This window comes from Microcebus murinus, chromosome 12 (genome assembly GCF_040939455.1).
Source record: "Microcebus murinus isolate Inina chromosome 12, M.murinus_Inina_mat1.0, whole genome shotgun sequence".
Taxonomy (NCBI): domain Eukaryota; kingdom Metazoa; phylum Chordata; class Mammalia; order Primates; family Cheirogaleidae; genus Microcebus; species Microcebus murinus.
In genome coordinates this window covers 61,849,554-61,868,879 of record NC_134115.1, presented here as the reverse complement: position 1 = coordinate 61,868,879, position 19,326 = coordinate 61,849,554, and the positions used below count along the sequence as shown (strand labels likewise).

Below are 19,326 nucleotides of genomic sequence, written 5' to 3'. Positions count from 1 at the left end.
TTGAATTCCACTGTACTCTGCCGGGCCTCAATTTGTTCAATCCTGAAATGGACATGTACACATCAGGGTATGGGCTCAGCTGCAGTAACAAAGAAGTCTCATAACACCATGGCCTAAAACAAGTGAGAAGTTTATTTCTCTCTCACGTTAAATAATCCCGAGGTAGGTGGGCAACTCTGCCTTCCTCAACATGGAACTTCTGCTTGTGGGTCCAAGGTGGCTAGTTCTTGCCACTTCCCAGCCAGAAGCAAAGGGAACTGGACCAGGGGAATGTGGGTCTGGTGGTTTTAAAGCTGCCCCCATCCCTTTTCATTTCCCATTTAGGCAGAGTAGTCACTTGGCCACACGCAGCTGTGACTGGCTGGGAAATGGAGTCTTAGGCTGGGGACCAGGGTCCCGGCTGACACCCCCTTGAACAGAGAAGGGAAAAGTGAGTGTTGGGATGAGGTGCCCAGGTGCCACTGGGCACCTCTCAGGGTGGCCGGGAGAACTGGAGATGACACACGCCCCGCCTCTGGCGTCTAAGGGACCTTCCCCACGCTCACTAGATGCATCCCTGTCCCCGCCCAGGAGCTGGTGCAGATCCTGCACAAGGCGCTGGAGGCCGCCCAGCAGGAGAAGAGGGCGTCCAGCGCGTACCTGGCGGCGGCCGAGGACAAGGACCGGCTGGAGCTGGTGCGACACAAAGTGCGGCAGATCGCGGAGCTGAGCAGGCGGGTGGAGGCGCTGGAGCACGAGCGGGAGCGCCTGGCGCACACGGCGGGCCTGCGCGAGCAGCAGGTGCAGGAGCTGCAGCAGCACGTGCAGCTGCTCATGGACAAGAACCAGGCCAAGCAGCAGGTCATCTGCCAGCTCTCTGAGAAGGTCACCCAGGACTTCATACGCCTCCCTGACGAGCCCACCGTCCCCCCTGACGCCGCGGACAGGGACTTCCTGAGCCAGCAGGAGAGGCTGGAGCACCTAAAGGTAGGGGCCCTACCCTGGGCCTCGGGGAGGGCGTGCTCTCCGCCCGCAGGCTCTCTAGGTGGCGTGAGCATGGCCCTTCATCCTGGACGATTCGCGGTGGGCTGCGGTGTTGGTGGAAGCACTACTCTACGCTTCCTCACGTGCTTCGCCAGGTACCCAGTGCGGTTTGACCTTCATGTCCTGGGCTGCTGAAAAGCGATGGTGTCTCTAGATTATCAAATTAGAGATGGAAGAGCCCAAGACCAGCTGAGTCTGGGGCCTGGCCCGGTCAGCCGCCTTTACTGCCATCCTGATGCCCCCACCACCCCAAGTGCCAGGGCAGCCCCTGCCCCCCAGCAGTCCCGCACACAGTGCCGGTGACCTGCAGCTGGCTGGGGCTTGCTCACGGCGACGGCAGTAGTTGCTGCTCCCATTTATAGAGCGTGGGGAATGCTTACTGCGTGCCAGGCCCTGTCCTCAGTGCTCCACTTGTGTCATCTCCTTTAGTTCTTGCTCCAACCCTAGCAGGCAGTCACTTGTATGCACCCCACTTTACAGATGCAAATTTTGAGGCTGGGAAAGGTTAAGGACCTTGCCCAGGGTCACATGCTGAGGAAGTGGGGAGCTGGAATTGGGGGGGCTCATATCCACTGACCAGTCTGCCTGCTCTGCTGCCTCTCCTAGCTACTGCCACCATCCCCTCCTCCCCGTCCTTCCCCCGTCCCTGTCTCTCCCCAGGCTGCTGCATCTCACAGGGACCAGTGGCACCACAGGGGCAGGAACTTTATTTGAGGTGTGTCGCCTGCCGTGGGCTGCAGCCTCCTCTCTAGACGGTGCCAACAGGAGCTGACCCACCCGGAGGCCGGGGCTGGGGAGGGCGCTTCCTGCCCCCACTAGGCCTAAAGGAGCCATGTGACCAGGGCAGTCCTGCCCTAGACCCTGCCACTCAGAGCTACGTGTGTGCAGTCATGCGCTGCACAATGATGTTTTGGTCAGTGAGATTACAAAGCAGCTGTAAAGTTCCTGTCACCCATTGTAACATTGTAGCATACACGCTGCCCTTTCTATGTTTAGATATGTTTAGATGCACAAACACCACTGCGTTACAGTTGTGTATGGTATTCAGGACAGGGACACGCTGGACAGGGCGGTAGCCTAGGAGCAGTAGGCTACACCACATAGCCCAGGTGTGCAGTGGGCTACACCACTGGGTCTGTGTAAGTCCACTCCATGATGTTTGCACAACAACAAAATTGGCCAATGGTGCATTTCTCAGAGCAGGTCCCTGTCATTAAGCCACGCGTGACCGTCCATGTGTATGTACAACCTTGGGAACTCCCGTGCTGCATATCAAGGAACTGCTGCGTGGGGGAAGGTGGAGAAAGAAAAGAAAAAAGAAATCAGGACGCTTTGGGGAGAAAAGCTCTCAGCAGGTAGCACTGACCAGTAGCCACTGCCCAAGCTGTGAAGTCAGACAAGCTTTTGTCTTACTAGCTGTGTGACCCTGGGCAAGTCACCTCACCTCTCTATAAAAGGGCCCAACCTGTCCTGCCTCACAGAGTTGTTAGAAGGATAAAGGAAGAGGACATGAAACCCAGGTCCCCTTCCTTTTGTTTCAGCAAACACTGAAAAAACCACATAACCAGTTGCTGAATCTTTTCCCTTATTTAGTCTGAAATCAGAGATTCTGTAGGGTTAAAACAAAACCCAACGTTTCAAATGCAGATGCAGCTAGGTGTTGTTGGAGAGCCACCAGTCCTCCCACAGCGGGCAGTGGGCACTGCTTCCCGCCCTGTCCTGCCCCAGCCGAGAGCCTTGCTCCTCTCTCCGCCCTTCCTGCTGGAGTCCACTATTCAAGACCCAGTAGAGTGGCCAGGATGTAGAGGTCAGAGCAATAGGTCAGCTGGGTGGCCCCAGACTGCCCAGAGAGCTGAGGGTAATCATGGGCTCACCTTGGAGACTGAGTGTGTCCCTGAATTTACATATTCAGGAATTTATAACATTTTATCAGCAAAGCCAGATGCGAGGAGACTCCGGGTATGGATTCACATTAGCCAAACACACATTTCCACATTCTCCTCGGAGGCCCAGTGTTTTATGCTTAGAAGAGTTGTATGTACTTGGTGTTCCTTATTTTCTAGCTTTTAGAAGACCCATCAAATGTCCACTGTCTTTAAGTTTGGAGAGAGAGTGCTCACGTTTCTCGCTTGCCCTGTGATTGAGGACACTCAACTTTAGGGAAATGCCCCCTTGTTACTGAGACTGTTGTTTCAGAAATAGGATCATTGACCTCTTTGAATGTCAAGGCTGGGAAGACTGGAAATCTCGTCTGCCCCTCATTTTCTGGCAGGGACAGCTGAGTTGGGGGGAGGGGAAGGACTGACCCAGGGCCAGGCAGCACAGCGGCAGGGCTGCAGCTACTGCCGGGCCTCACACGCCAGGCCACTGCCTTCCACACTGGAGCACAGGGGCGCGTCCACGGGCATGTCCCAGAGAATGCCAGGTTCCTGATCCCTGCAAAGGCAGGCAGGCAGGCTCTCCTCTCGCCTGTCCCCCTTCTCTGCTGTGTTTTCCTTTTTATTGTTCCACTGGTGACTGTCATGTGTCTTTTCTCTTCTCTGAGGTTTCTCTTTTTCCTCCCTACAGTTCTGAGCCACGAAGAGCACTCAAGGTAGGGCCATGAGCTGAATGGGAAGGGGACGCTCGCACTCGTTTCCCTGTCTGATGTGTCTGTGCCTTCCCTGGGGCTGAGGCAGGGCACCTTATGTGACAGAAGCCTTCTTTCCAAAGTCCTGGCAATACCCGAGAGCCACTTCCAGGCCTGTGTGGTAACGAGGAGGCAGGACCCGAGGTGTCTGGCCGTGTCCAGTGCTGGAGTCGGGCTGCTGTGGCTCAGCGGCCTTTGGAGAGCACCAGCCGCGGGCGCACACCTGGCTTCGGATCCTGGCTCCCTGCCAGTCCGGACCGAGGGGACGTTACCGTCTCTGGGTTTGTTTCCTCATCTGTAGAATGGGAATTGTAGTCCTTTACTTCTTATCCACAGCACGGCGGCAAAGAGCAAATTAAACAAAATAAGGGATGGATGCCAGGGTGCTGGGCCTGGCTCACAGGAGGAACTCAGGTAAAGGCAGATCCTTCCCTCCCTTCCCTCGGAGCTCGCTGCATTCTCCCAGGCTCGGGAAGAGTCCGCAGCAGCAGCAGCAGTAGGGGAAATGGCCTGGAGGGACAGCATGGGACACGGGTGCTCTCAAGCTGTCGGAGAGCTCAGTGAGGGAGAGGACAGGCACGCTGCACTTGCCACATGCCGGCCACCTTCTAACCCTTTTTTGCATATATTAATAAGTGACTCCCCCAGCAACCCCTTGATGTTGTGCTGCTATCGTCCTCATTTTCCAGATGAAGATTGAGGCACAGAAAGGTGAAGCGACTTGTCCAGAGGCCCAGTGGTTAAGACAGGGTTTGCAGCACGGCCCCAGCGTCCCAGCCCCGACCTATAGGCAGTGCCCGAGTTTTCGATGTGTTGTTATCTGACTGCCTGCCAGGTGGGAGAGGACACACAAGCCCACATGCCTTCAGCCAGGAGGCTTCAAAGGACACCCCTTGAACGGTGGGGACTAGAGTTTGGCATCCAGGTGTGCTTTAGCTGCAAGGGAGCTCAGAGGGTGCCGGGCAGGAAGTCCTGGTTGGGGCTTCAGACGCAAACAGACGGGGCTCAGTCACACTCTGCTTCTGCTGCTGTGTGGCGGTGGGCAAGTTGCTTCCCCTTTCAGAGCCCCTGAGACCACATCGGTGTTCCCAAGAGCCATGAAAGGGCATTCCTTCGGGGTTGCTGGGAGGATTACACGAGATAACGTGCTCAGTGTGGTGGTGTCATAGGGTCACGCCAAGGTGATGCGGGGAGCCTCCCAGCCTCTGTGCTTGTAAATTTCTAAATCTCCAGACACTAGAATATAGGTCTGACCTGGGAGCAGGGAGTGGCCCTGGACCGCAAGAGGTTGGTCCTTGTAGCGCCAACGTGAGAATTCTCCCCAGTCTCCCCGGCCCTGCCACATAAGCACAAGGAAATGGGAGTGCTGGGGGAAACAGGCAGAAACTTGCCCAGAAGAGCAGCTGGCACACACGGGGCAGCATTTCTGAGAGGCAGAGAGCCTGGGTTTTGATCAGGGGCGTGGTTGGAGAAGAGGGGGACAGGGCCAGGGAGCTGGAACTGCCTGGGTGCAGCCAGGAGAGAGCAGGAGGCATGCTCAGCTGGAGCACAGCCTCTCGGCCTAGGCACCACGGCAGCCCCGGTGCGCGGTGAGAGGCCACGGGATGAGGTCAGCCTGGGCTGTTCACTTCCAGCCGCAGGAGCCCTGGGAACGGGCCCTCCCAGCAGGCCAGCGGCTCCGTGGAGGGCGGCAGACCCTGGGCATGCGTTGGAGCTTCTGGGCTGGGAGGACCTTGGAGATCATCTTGGCCAGAGTGAAGGCCCACCCAGGGAGGGCCAGGACCACCTGTGGGCTGTGCGCACAGGGTGTGATGTTCTGCGGTTCCAGATAGTCAGGGCCTGTCTGAGGTCATGCCTGCTGCAGTACTTGCACTCACCTATAGCCCAGTACGTTTTGCAGAGTGGGAGAGAAAGGGGTGACGTTTCAGCCAGCAGATACCCCAGAATCATTCGCTATAGCTGCGAGCATGTGTCGTGTGACTGAATGGCTTCCGTAGTCTCCATCCCAGCAGAGTAAAGATTGAGAGCTCTTGTTGTAGCTGATCCTTCTCTGAGGCTCAAGCACCTTCCCAGTGCTTGTCCAGCTTCTCCTTGTATGCCCCAGCAGCAGGCAGCTCACTCCCTGTACCAGACATCTTGCAAAGGGAAAACTCGGAGACGTTCATCACAGCATTATTTATAATTAAAATCCAACCAAAAATACCCAGGGCTCAAATTTAAAAAGCAATAGGAAAAGGATTATAGGTAAGTTATGGCGAATTCGCCCAGTAGAATTATTCTCAGACATTAGAAAAGATCATTGGGAAACTTATGTGGTAACATAGAGTATTTATAAAGTGACACTAAGTAAAAAAAATGTCCACAGTATGATTGTAAATATATGATAAAATGGATTAAATTTAAAAACAAACACTACTTAAGCACTTGCTGTTTTAGTCCTAATACTTAGTATTATCTCATTTACTCTCCCAGCTATCCAGTAGGGGACTTGGTACTTCTCCCTTTTACAGATGAGGAAACAGAGGGTCAGAGTGGTTCAGTGTCCCGCCTGCGTCCTCCCAGCCAGGATGTCAGAGCCAGGGCTTGAAGTCAGGCCTAGCACTCTCTCCACCATATCATGCCAGCATCAGGAATAGAGAGGGGGCCAGGGGTAATCTGTTTCTGTCAGACTTCCTTTTCTGTTGCCTTTATTGGAAATTTCTAAAGAAAGGAGTCTTTGGAACTCCTTTGAGGGTGTGATCCCCTCAGACCAGGGAGGTGTTCATGGTACAACTCATAAGATGCCGTGCTCTCTTCTGCAGGATGACATGGAAGCCTACCGGACCCAGAACCGCTTCCTGAACTCTGAGATCCACCAGGTCACCAAGATCTGGAGGAAGGTGGCGGAGAAGGAGAAGGCCCTCCTGATGAAGGTGTGAGTCGGGAGCCCTGTTGGGGCCGTCTGCGTTCCCGGCCACCCTCCTGGTCGCACACTGCCCGCCCCCATCTCACTGTCCTCATCACCTGTCTGCGCTCCCTCTGGACTGAGCCCCGCGGGAGCAGGGCCCGTGTCAGGTTCCCCTGCGGAGCCCTGTGGCCTGGCCGATTGGGCCATCTTATCGGCAGTGTTCACAGGGCAGCGTTCGCTCGGCAGCTGTGGGCGTGGAGACCAGTAAGCCCGGTTCCTGCCCGCAAGGAGGGAGCAGACCAGTGAGGGAGTCGAACATGAGCAAGATGAATAGGGCTCATGGGATTCCTGGGAGCCGCTGGGGAGGAAGGAAAGTCAGGGAGGGCTTCCTGGAGGAGGTGCCTTCTGAGTTAAGTCCTGCGAGTTAGTGTTATCCAGGCAACCCGTGGAGAAAGGCCTTGCAGAAAGAGAGACAGCGGACTGAGCCGGGAGAGCAGGGCTGGGGAGGGTGCGACATGAGGCTGGAGCCGAGAAGTTTGGAGCGAACTCCGAGGAAACTGGGGACTTGTTGAAGGATGGTTGGAACCAGGCAGGACAGAGGATGGCTTGGAGTTGGTGACCTGGGCAGGGTACAGCAGAATTGCAGCCTTGCCCCCGAGGTCCCCCGACCCCCACCACCCTGGGATGAGACAAGGGCCAGGGTGGCCCAGGGGTCATTGAGCAAATTTTTACTGTCCCCATCTCACAGAGATGGAAAACAGGGAGGTGGCCTGACCTGCCTAGCAGCATCCGGCTTGTATAAATAGAAGCACAGAAGTTCTAGGGAAGGGGACGTGCAGTGGGGACCGTCCCAGGCAAGGGAAGAGGGTGGGCGCATGAAGGCCGTGAAATGGGAGGGACGTGATGTGTTAGAGGAACAGAAAGAGCCCACACAGTGGCAGCAGAGGGCACAAGGGTAGTGTCTGTCCCCTGGGCAAGAGCTCGGTCATGCTACCCACAGAGAGTTTGCTCTGTGCCAGCTGCCCTGGGAAGAGCTTTTATGTATCAGCTTTTCTGACCTTTACCAGAATCCTGGGGCAGACTCCCTGTTAGCCCCATTTTACAGATGGATGTACCAAGTCACAGAGTGGTTGAGTAACTTGCCACAGGCCACACAGCTAGCCATGGCTGAACCAGAATGGTACTGTAGGCCATGCAAGAGCCTGTACTGTCCCTGGGCACCCTTCCCTTCTTTCTTCTGAACCAGCTCCAGCCCTGGGCCTGGTCCCCTCCTGCCCACTTTGCTTGAAACCTCCGGATTCAGGGTCCATGTCCCTACCCTGTACAAAGCTGTGCGATTTGGGAGTGGGGCACACGGGGGCAGTGCTGCCCTAAAGCTGTGGGGCAGCCCTGGCCCGGCCAGGCCTGACCAGCCGCGCCTCTCGCTCTTGCAGTGCGCCTACCTGCAAGCCAGGAACTGCCAGGTGGAGAGCAAGTACCTGGCGGGGCTGCGGAGGCTGCAGGAGGCCGTGGGGGACGAGGCCGGCGAGTGCGCGGAGCTGCTGAGGCAGCTCACCCAGGAGGCACTGCAGTGGGAGGCCAGCGAGGCCGCCGAGGGCGTGGAAGTGAGCTCCATCAGGTGAGCCCGCGCTGCCGGTCCCTGCCCACCGTGCGCACCGCACAGCGTCGCCCTCTGACTTCCATATCCACGCACACGCTTGCAGCGGACGCGGGGCAGGCTCAGAGCCGCCCCTTGCCGTGGCCAGGGAGCACGCCAGCGCAGATGTGGGGCTGCCTGCAGGGCCCGCTCTCTCCACTCGTCCCGGCCGCCTCCCAGCAGTGTCTGTCAGAGAGGGAGGAGGGGAGGCTAGCCGGGTGCCGCCTCTGCGCCAAGCGCTTGCTGAGCACAGCGGACACAGTAGTTAAACGTAACGGGAACGAGTGTGGCTGTGCTCGAAGGCCCCTGGAGGCTGGGTGGCCAGTGGCAGGAGCCCAGGCTTTGAAGTCAGACCTTGCTCTCTTGCTGTGTGACCTTGGACAAGTCTCCTTGCCTTTCTGAGCCTCATACTCAGCCTCCATAAGATGTGGGCCAAGGGCCCTGCTTTGCAGGATCACTGGGATTAAATGAGATAGCACATGCAGGGCACAGAGTAGGGGTGAATGAATAAACGTTGACTGAATGAAAGGCCATCTGGAATGGGTCCCCAGCTGTCCCACCTCTGCTTGTCTTTGGTGCTGCCTGTTCCCCATCCATCCTTGGGCTTAGTGGCTATGGTAAGTGGAGTTCTGTGTTAGCAGCGTGGGGCTCCTTGGGCCTAAGGCTGTGTGGAATACTAAGAGGGTCCTTTATATTTGCGCAGAATGAGTGAGTAAATTCCTCTTAAGCACTTACTATGTACCAGGCACTATCTGGGCCTCCAGCAGCTTACAACAGAGGATCTCACTGGGTCTTCATGAGGCAGAGCAGGAGTTCCTATACCCATTATACAGACGAGCAAACTGAGGTTGGGAGAACTGAAGTCACGCGTCCTGAGCTGCATGATGACCTTCCCGGAAGCCAGGCAGGAACCTGGCCCAGGGTCCTTCTCCCTCCCACTGCCCCTTCTCTGGGGCAGAGCTCTACAAGGCTTTGCTAACGTGGGCTTTTCCTTGGCAGTGAGTATGATGAGTATGGCTTCCTGAGGGTGCCCGACTACGAGGTAGAAGACCTGAAGCTGCTGGCCAAGATCCAGGCGCTGGAGGTGCGTTCCCACCACCTGCTGTCCCTCGAGGCTGTGGAGCGGCCGCTGCGGGAACGCTGGGCTGCCCTAGCTGAGCTCGCGCCCTCGGCCGAGCTGAAGCAGCTGCTGCGGGCAGGAGTGCCCCACGAACACCGGCCGCGCGTCTGGAGGTGGCTGGTGCATCGCCGCACCCAGCACCTACACACTCCCGGCTGCTACCAGGAGCTGCTGGGCCGGAGCCAGGCCAGCAAGCACCCTGCTGCCCGCCAGATCGAGCTGGACCTGAACCGTACCTTCCCCAACAACAAGCACTTCACCTGTCCCACCTCCAGCTTCCCCGACAAGCTCCGCCGGGTGCTGCTGGCCTTCTCCTGGCAGAACCCCACCATCGGCTACTGCCAGGGCCTGAACAGGTGAGCAGCTACAGCCTAGTGAGGGCGAGGCCCTTACCTTTCAGGGCACCGCTCTGTCTCTTTGGAGCCTCCCAAGAACCCCGAGATATGAGCCCAGGACACTTGGTCCCCACTGGACAAATGGGGACAGGCAGGTGAGAGGACATGTTCAGGACAGAGATGGGCCAGGCCCCCTGTCCCACGCTCTCTCTTTTGATCTGTGCTCAGGGAGATGCTCTCACGTGGAGAGCATCGTGAATGGTCCGCTGGAGTTTATAGTGCACGGCCCGGCTCACATATTGCAGGACTGTCGGGCTCATTCGCTGGCATCATTTGCTTTAAATGAAACCTCAGAGGAGCCCAAGGAAAAGGGAATTTGTAAATGTTACAGGGGAGCTCACAGGAGCCAGGAAAAGGAAATAGAGCTGAGGACCAGCTGGTCACTGGAAGGCAGGCAGCTGCTCTGTCCAGCAGGGGCGCAGCACTGCGCAGCCCTAGGGCAGCCTGCATACACAGTCCCTGGGAATGCCGTGCAGTGAGGACGCACAGCACCAAGGCACTTGTCTGCAGCCCTCTCTGCGGCTACATGGTCTCTGGCCTCTCCCTCACTCGACCCTCCTGCTTCCTTCCCTCTCAGCAAACCAGCCTCTGCCCAGTCATTTTGGGGATGTTCAGGGCAAATCAAGGTTGCTGGAATGGAGATCTCAGCCCCTGAGCCTTGAGCCTTTCAGCAAATCTTCTCACGCCATCTCTCACACACTCAGCCCTCGTGCCCTAGTCCTGAATTCCCCAAAGAAGGAATCTGAATGGCCCAGCCTGGAATAATTTCCATTTCTGGTCCATTCAGCAGGGGACGGAAGAAGGGATTGGGGGTAGGAGATGATGTCACCTGGTTCATAGGACTGCCCCCTCCAAGACTGCGGGGGACTGTCCCAAATGCCCCCAGGTATCTCAGTAGAGGTTGCTTCATCTCAGATACTTCCCAAAGCAAGTTTTGACTCAAGTTAATTTAAACACACCCATACTCAGGCAAAATTTACATAAGCCATTCTGCTCTTTTTTCAGACTAGATGGTGTGTGACATTTATTTAACACAGAATAAACATTCAAATTGTTCTCACTCAAATTTGAATGGTTCTCAAGGGTAGATATTTTTTCCAGCCTAAAATTAGGTGAAATTGAGCATGCATATATGCAATTACTGGGACTTAAGAGTTAAACTCCAACCATAATGCCTCTCAGTGTAAGCCTCCTTAGAAATTGTGTTCGGATGTCATGCTACTCTAAATGTCTGCTACAGGTGATATCTGTAGAAATTTCATTCATTCAGCAGCCAAGCAAAAGCCTGTGCACTTCTTATCTGTTCAAACATGTTAAAATCCAGAAGGAGCAAAATTTGCAAAGCCTCTTTAAAAGTAGTTATAAGAGAGCTGGAAGCTATGCGATTAGTATGAACAAAAATTTTTATATCTCATGCAAAGGTCAGGTGGGAAGCGATGCTTGATGAGGGCCTCTTGGATGCCAGATACTTAGCATACCTGATACCATTCGATCCTCATGAAAACCTGTGAGGTGGGCATTGGTGGCCCCATTGTCCACATGAGACTAGAGGGCCCAAGAGGCTGAGGAACGTGCTCAGAGCCTCACCACACATGGTGGCCAAGGCAACTACTAACCCCGGCCTCTGGTCCCCAAACCCAGTCCTTCCTGCAGCCCACGCTCACTGAGAATGGCAGTGGTGGCAGACGGTGTGCCAGGGCCTCCCAGAAACCCCTTTTCCTGAGTAGGTGTAACCTTTGTGAGACCTGCTCTGGAGTTCAAGGCCCCCTATAACAGGAGAGGGCCTTGCAGTAGCCTCATAGAAAGAGAGAAACTTCTCCCTGTGTGGAAAGAGGTAGCATACAGGCCGCAGAAGGGGATATAAGGACACCTGAGACCAAGAGACTCGGAAAATACCAGGAGGGTGTTTTTTAAATCTCTTTCTCTGAATGCTATTTTTACTTAAATTTGATATGCAAGCACAGATAATTGGTATTTATGTAAATATGCGATTGCTTAAAATAGAACATTATTGTAATAGCAAGCCCATTCAGATGTGCAGCGTATTGGCCCTAAACCCAAGACTGCAGGCCCTGCACTTGTCTTAGTTGCCATCTAGTGGTGGCCGTTAGAACTGCATGTGTGGTGTCTCAAGATGACAAACCCTGCTTCCAAGGCAACAAATCCAGCCTGTTCACAGCGACAGTTAGCATAGTGATGATCTAATGCTAATTTAGAACAAAAAATTTAAAGCTATTTCCCTGTGAAAATAAGTAGAATTCTTTAAAAGTAGTTTTTTCTCATCCTCATTGACACACTTTGCTGGCCTACTTGCAGTCCTGCTGTAGCCCTGAGCAGTTAGTCAGTAGGCCCTAGCAACCAGCCTCGGATAGTGGACCTTTTAGTGTGTGCAGAAGTCTAAATCAATGCTGGCAGCCAACTCTAGACTGAGGACTTCCTGAGGCTCTGGGGAAACAGGGTGGGGAGGGTGGAGAGCAGCAGGCTGGACTTTGGGAGTGCTGGGTTCTCTTTCCACCCTGCCACCAACAGACTGTGATCTTGAGCAAGTCACTTCTGCTTTCTGGGCCTTGGTTTTCCCATCAGTGCAATAAGGACTTTGTCCAGACCAGAAATGACCAGTAGGAGGCAGCTACCTAGAGCCTTGTCCTGAGTGAATTTCTGAGGCTGCCTCCAGACCAGGGGAAAGAGTGCCATAATCAATTGGTTATGTCTTCCCTGGGCAGAGACAAAGGGAATGTTGCCATGATCAATTGGTTATGTCTGCTCTGGACACAAACAAAGAGAGTAGTGGCCGGTATACCTCACATTTGCTATCCTTGAGCTCAGTGACCTCTGGAGGTTCCCTCCCCTGCAGCTCTGACAGGGCAGGGCCTCCTATTTCTAAGGTCTTCTGTGATTATTCTTTTCTTCACTCACTCAGCTCAGACTCAAGAAGGTTTGTACAAATATTTGAGCCAGAGTGGGGAGAAATTCCTTCCCAATCTACTGGAGAAAGAGAAGGGATTTCTTTTCTTGTCTTTTGAGATTTGACCCTGTTTCTAAGAGTCGTGAACCTCAGAAGGGTGGAGATCATGAATCCAATCAAGCGAGAGCCCAGAGAAGCATAAATATCTGGACAGTGAAATGTGCTCTTTAAATGCTCTTTACTTGCAGAGAGTCTGAGGCTTCAAATGCTGTAGAGCGACATCTCCCTGGCTGCTCTCAGGAGTACTTGGTCCACGAGGCCTCCGTGGGTGCAGCGTACAAAGGGACCTCCACGGACCCGCCGGGCAGCCCTGGGTTAGTCAGAGTCAGTCGCACAGGGCTTTGTCACTGCAGGGTTTCTCAGAGGCTTTACAGGCATCGTGAGCCTCTAAGAGGGGGCTGGAATGTGCAGCATCCCCCACATGTCAAAGAATATGGGACCTCATGGTCACTTAGCATCTTGGGAAATGTGTTCTTGGATTGGCCGTGGCTGAGAGCTGCCGGGGAAGATGGGAGAAGGAGAGAAAACAGTACTTCTCCCAGGAAGACTTCCCTGCTCAGCCCTGGGGGGTTCTTTTTCTCACCCGTGATCTCATTAGAGCCTCATGAGAACTTTGAGGGGCGGGGAAGTGGAGGAGAAAAAGAACTATGTGCACTGAGCTGGTACAGAGCAGCAAGCAAGGCACTGCTCACTCCCGGCCTGGGGGCAGATATTGGTAGTCTTACTTTGCAGACTCAAGAGAGGTCAGTGTGCTTGCCAAGGTCTCAAAGCCTGTGATTATTAAGGTGAAGCTAGCTAACATTTATAAGAGCTCACTGCGTTTCCAGCACTGTGCTGGGTACTAAATGAACTCTGTTCATCCTCACAACAGTCCTGTGATTATTATGAGGAGACTGAGGCTCAGAGAGGTTAAGTAACTTGGCCAAGGTCACCCAGGAAGCAGCAAGACCAAGATTCACACCCAGGCAAGCTGACTCCAGGGCCCCTGCTCTGAAATGGTTCCCACTGCTCTGGAAATCGCCAGGGTCATCTTCCCCAAAAGAGTGTTCATCTCACTCCAGGTGCCGGGAACACCAGCCTGGCAAGGGGGTGGGGAGTGGGGCTGGACTGGTGCTCGCGTACAGGGACTTACCCTGGGGCCCAGTGAGCCACCTCTGTCCTGGGCTGCCTGGCAGGGCTCCGACGTGTGTGGGTCACGCCAGGGCTCCTTCCCTCCCCCTCCAGGCTGGCGGCCATCGCTCTGCTGGTCCTAGACGAGGAGGAGAGTGCCTTCTGGTGCCTGGTGGCCATCGTGGAGACCATAATGCCCCCTGATTACTACAGCAAGACACTGATGGCGTCCCAGGTGAGCGGGACAGGGAGGGGACTCGGCGGCCACGCAGGGTAGTGCCCCTGAGTTGTTCCTGCAAGCCAGGGAATCTTCCAGGCTCCCACTTCTCCCTCTGTGCTGTGGGCCGATGACCCTCTGGGACTCGTGGGAAGTTGCAGTGAGCTGGCGGCCTTTAGAATTGTTGGGCTATGTTGTTGCTGTTCCAGTGGCGACATCGTGTCGTTAGAAACGGTGGGTTTCGTGGGGAGGGGAGGAGAAGGAAATCCAGTGTCCCTCGCTATTTGCCAGTCAGGAATTTCAGCACAGAGGTCAGGTAGATGGGCGATGGGGCTGGGAGGCTGGGAGGTGACGGTGCTGACTGTACACACGCCCGCCGTTGTCTGCTGAGAAGCATGGCCGCCTCCGTCATGTCATCACCGCCTCGGCTGCCCTGGGCACAGGCCGGCCCTGGAGCCCGGCAGAGCTGGGTCCACACCCCTCCCCTTCACTGACCAGCTGTGTGGCCGTGGCAAGTGACATCACCTCTCTGAACCCCAAGCTGGCCCGCTTTTGAGTGGGAATAAAGTTTCTCCATGGGCTTAAGAGCTGTAAATACGCAAACATTTCAAACCCCCCATCCCACTCGCCAGCCTCTCCCGCCGCCCCTGCCGCGTTCTCACGCATCAGCACCCTCCGCTCGGCAGAGAGCCCTGTCGCTGCCCACCTCCAGACCCATCAGCTGCCATCCCTCTACCCACCCAGCCTTTCTCCTGCGGCTGACTCCTCCGTCTGGGACGCCCGCCTGGGTGGGGAGGTCCGGGGACCGTGGGTGTTCAGGTGTGGAGCTGGAGGAGCCATCAAACTTGGGAGTCATCAGCAGAGAGGTGTCGAATCAGGTGAGGATTCGTCTGGCCTCACGGAAGGGGAGCCCAAGCTAACAGTGGCTTCAGCAGGGGATTATTTTTCTCAGATAAAGACAAGGCAGGACCCACCCCTCAGTGGCATCAGGCCTCAGGCTCCTTGCAGCTCCCTGCCCTGCCGCCTCTGGCATGTGGCCGTCATCCTCATGCCCGCTGCCCTATGGTCACAAGATGGCCACGTACCCTCCAGCACTGTGGCCGAGGCCTGGGCTGGAAGAAGCAGAGGGGTGGACAGCAGGAGCTGGCTCCCCCGCCCAGCAATTTCCACCTACCTCTGACTGGCCAGAATGTATCTCGTGGCTGCCCTGGTTGCAGGGCAGGCTGGGAAATGTGTCATGTTTTATGTTCACATCCTAACACCTATGACATTCAGGTGTGTTGCATAAGCAATGTGGTAGGGTTTGGGGGTTTTTTTCTTTCATTTTTTATTATGGAAAATATCCCACATTTAAAAAAAGTAGTGAAAATGGCATCATGAACCTCCATGTGTGCATCGCCTGGTTTCAGTGTTGTTTCATCTGTATTCCCACCCACTCCTGCTTTGATTATCTTGAAGTACATTTCAGATACAATTTCAGTTCATAAATCCTTCAGCAGGTTCACTGGCTCCTCAGACTCAGTAGTTACCGCAGGTTTGGAGCTGCACACTTGGCCTGCACAGCTGACCGGGGTTCTGGGTGAGGAGAGGGGAGCTGGTGGTGTTTGCCACAGCTGATGCTCACGCCTGCAAGAGGACTCAAGTTGGGGGACAGGGCAGAGCACCCAGCAGTTCTAGGAAGGAAGAGCAAGAAGAAACTAAAATAGGCTCATCCCAGAGGTAGGAGGGGGACCACAAAAGAACTATGTCCTAGAGCCGGAGAAGGAGCCAGTGCTGGGAGCAGTCAGCTGGGTCCCGTGAAACAAGGATGGAGGTGTGACAGTGGCCACAGGGAGAGGTCACTGGCAGCCATCGCCAGCAGCGCCCTGCTTTGAGAAGATTCTTTGATGCCACGAGTGGCAGGACATTATACCCTGCATACACCTGCCCCAGGACCTCACCCCAAACATCCACCCAGCACCTTCTGTGTCCAGCCCAAAAGGAGTGTAGAGAAGCGGCCGTGGCCGTCAGCTGATGCAAGCTGAGACTAGGCTCTGTTTCCCCAGGGCCTTTGTGCATGGCCAGTTTCTCTGAACTGCCACATGGATCAGCCTGGCCCCCAGGCTCCTGCTTGGCTCAAGGTGCAGGTGGGCAAGGGGCCTGAGAACTCGCTAGCCCACATTAACCTCCCGCAGAGCCTGGTGCTGCAGCCCGATGGCTCTCGCTGTGTCAGGAGCAGCGGGTGGTGTGCTGCTGCGCCTGCCTCCCTGGCACTGCGGCCTTCTGGGCAGGGCAGGACCTACTCAGAGCAGCGCCAGGGTTGTGTGTGGACTGACTATGTAGGAAGGGTGGGCAGGGAGGCTGAAAGTGACAGGCCCTCTCACCGGCTTCCAGGTGGACCAGCGGGTGCTCCAGGACCTCTGCTCAGAGAAGCTGCCCCGGCTGATGGCCCACCTGGGTCAGCACCGTGTGGACCTCTCCCTCATCACCTTCAACTGGTTCCTGGTGGTCTTTGCAGACAGTCTCATCAGCGACATCCTCTTCCGGGTCTGGGATGCCTTCCTGTACGAGGGGACCAAGGTAGGGTGCTGCTAGGGTGTTGGCAGGGGGGCCCTGAGCAAGTCCCTTCACCCCTCTGGGCCTGGATTCTGCCCCTGGAGACTGGGAGGACAGTGCTCACCTGTCAGGGTTGCTGAGGTCTCCTGAGAGCATGGCTTTGTAGCCTGTGGCGTGCTTTGCACATAGGAGAGGCACTGGTGGCTCTGCCTCTGAAGATGTGCCCTCAAGTGGGATTGCCTTTCCCTGGAGAGGAGGCGTGAGCGTGATCGGGGGTACATCTCTAGTCCATCTGTTGTGTCCCCCCCCCCCGAGTTACCTGGGCCCTTCCTTCCCTTCCTCCTGGTTGCACTCAGCCTGGAGTTGGGGGCTGGAGCTTGGGTCTGGTCCCAGCCCTGCCCTGACAGGCCCTGGGCAGGTCTCCCCACCACCCCAGTTTCCACCTCACAGTTCAGAGAGCACCTTCAAATTAGTCCTTTGATTTGATCCCTGCCAGAGCCCCATAAAGTAAAGGCATGGAGTTAACCCCATCAGGTCCAACAGGACAGGCTAGAGCTGGGACTCAATGCAAATCCCACATTTCAAGCTGTGCCCCCCCCTACACTGTGCCTGCAGGCCTCACCTCTGCAGCCAGTGCAGGGACTCCCACGCCGCCTGGGGCTGTGGCCTTTCCTCCCTCTGGGGACTACCTGCCTGGTCCCCCACGCCCCACCTGAGCCTCCACTGTGCCCCCAGGTGGTGTTCCGCTATGCCTTGGCCATTTTCAAGTACAACGAGGAGGAGATCCTGAGGCTGCAGGACGGCCTGGAGATCTACCAGTACCTGCGCCTCTTCACCAAGACCATCTGCAACAGCCGGTGAGAGCCCTCCCGTGCCCTCCGGCACGCCCGCGCCCGCGCACCCCAGCGCACAGCAGAGGGGAGGCCGGTGTTTGCCAGGAGGAGATTCCTTAGTGATACTGATCATCCTATTACAGCCTAGAAATCTTTAGGGAAGTCCTACTGTCTTGGTGATGCGTCTGCTGCCTCCCCATGGCATTTGAAGCCTCCATGCAGTTTCGTTTCTTGCCCACCTTCCCTTACCCTGAACACTCATGGCCTGTGATCCTGGAAGGCAGAATTATTTGGGTTCCTAGAACAACCCCACCTGTGGGCTTTTGTCCTTGTTGTTTTTTCTACTTAGAATGCCTCTTTGCCATCTCTACCACCACCATCTTCTTTGCCTGGTCAACTTTTATTCACTCTTTAAAACTCAGCTGACATGTCACCTCCTCCAGGAAGCCTTCCCTGACCAACCTTTCCCTACTGGGTTAGGTGCCCTCCTTCTGAGCTCTGGTAGCCCTGAGCTTCCTCCTGCCTCAGCACGATCGCCCCTGGTGGAAACCATCTTCGTCTTCACTGTTTCCTCCCCGAGGGCAGGGGCCAGGGGCTCAGCCCCGTGGGGGGATGTCACCGTGGCCCCGTGCTCTGGACTGATGGCGCCCTCCCCGCAGGAAGCTGATGAACATCGCCTTCAACGACATGAACCCCTTTTCCATGAAACAGCTGCGGCAGCTGCGGACGGCGCACCGGGAGCGGCTGGAGTCCGAGCTGCGGGAGCTGGAGCGGCTCAAGGCCGAGTACCTGGAGAGGCGGGCATCCCGGGGCAGAGCAGCGCCCGACGGCTGCGCCAGTGAGGACGAGGCGGAGGGGGAGGCCTGACGGGGCCACGTGCCCTCCCCAAAGCCTTCCTTACCCTTGGCTGGCAGGCCCCTGGGAGTCAGCATGGACCAGTGGTCCAGCCTGGGTAGCCTATCTCCATGCGACCCTGGACAAGTCCCTTCTCTCTAGGCCTCAGTCTCCCCACTGGGACATTGTCTGCTGGGAAGCCATTGGTTGGGTTACCTTTTGTGGGCACTTACCAGGGATGCCAGCCCTTCCTGGCCTCTACACAGAGCACTTTAGCATGTAAACAAGGAAGAAGAGTGCTGGCTTTATAGGGTAACCTTGAACATCGTTTGGGTTATACCAATATAAACAATGTAAATGTTGGAAATAGTTCACAACCTTTGGGATTTAAATGGTTCTCAATTACCAGTTTTTCCTGGATGGGCCCACGGTGCCAGGGTGTGCCACCACCAAGGCCTCCCAGCTCAAGATGTCTCTGGCTGCTGTTTCTCTGGGTGTCTCTGCAAGGCCAGCCTCTTCCTAGCTCCCTGAGGAGCTGGGTCCTGAGTGTGTAGGGTTTCCATCTCTCTGGGTAGCAGCCCGCTGCAGTGCCGACTGGGCCTGCATTCCAGGCCCACCCTCTGCGTACTCTGTGCCCTCCTTTCTGCTCACAGCCCATGTTGGGGGATCCCCAGGGAAAACCCCCTGCCCACCACGAGGAACCTGGTGTGGGCTTGGGCGGACAGCCTGGGTCAGGGCTCCCACTTCTGACCCCCCACTGCCCACCTTTCCTCTGAACAATGGGTGGTTGGGAGGGTGGGGAGATGGTGGTGAGTGGGGGCCCTACTTGGCTCGTCATACTCACCGGGGCAGGCACTCAGGGCTCTGTGGCCCCCTGCCCAGAGCCAGGCTCTGCAGACTAAGGCAGGGGTCAAGGCTGCACAGTGATTTGGGCAACTCATTTCTCAGCCAAACATGTGACTGTGCTGGCACAGCTTTGGGGTTCTCACGTGGAAACCTCCTCTCTGGAAAACCATCCCGGTTAGGTGAAGCTGCCTTTGAACCTCCTAGCTCTGATCTGAGGCTTCTGTCAAGAGCTGGAGAGGAAGCTTTGCCCCTCACTGAGGACCAGGGACAGGCCCTTTGGCAGCCCTGGCTGGTCC

At 56.0% G+C, this 19,326-nt stretch overlaps 1 protein-coding gene across 4 annotated transcripts in view; it reads left to right on the top strand.

Annotated features, from left to right (window-relative positions):
- Positions 1-18,589, top strand: part of TBC1D2 (TBC1 domain family member 2) — a 47,394-nt gene extending 28,805 nt beyond the window's left edge. For 2 of the 4 annotated variants that reach the window (XM_012769022.2, XM_012769027.3), the window contains 8 exons: positions 571-966; positions 6,454-6,564; positions 7,973-8,157; positions 9,175-9,651; positions 13,880-14,000; positions 16,356-16,541; positions 17,253-17,374; positions 18,010-18,589. In XM_012769022.2, the coding sequence (XP_012624476.2) occupies positions 571-966; positions 6,454-6,564; positions 7,973-8,157; positions 9,175-9,651; positions 13,880-14,000; positions 16,356-16,541; positions 17,253-17,374; positions 18,010-18,217 (1,806 nt within the window). In that variant the 3' untranslated portion in view covers positions 18,218-18,589. Of the gene's footprint in view, positions 1-570; positions 967-3,599; positions 3,617-6,453; positions 6,565-7,972; positions 8,158-9,174; positions 9,652-13,879; positions 14,001-16,355; positions 16,542-17,252; positions 17,375-18,009 lie in introns of those variants that run through there. The other 2 variants (XM_076008867.1, XM_076008866.1) reach the window with 2 other exon arrangements.
- The last annotated feature ends 737 nt before the right edge of the window (positions 18,590-19,326 follow it).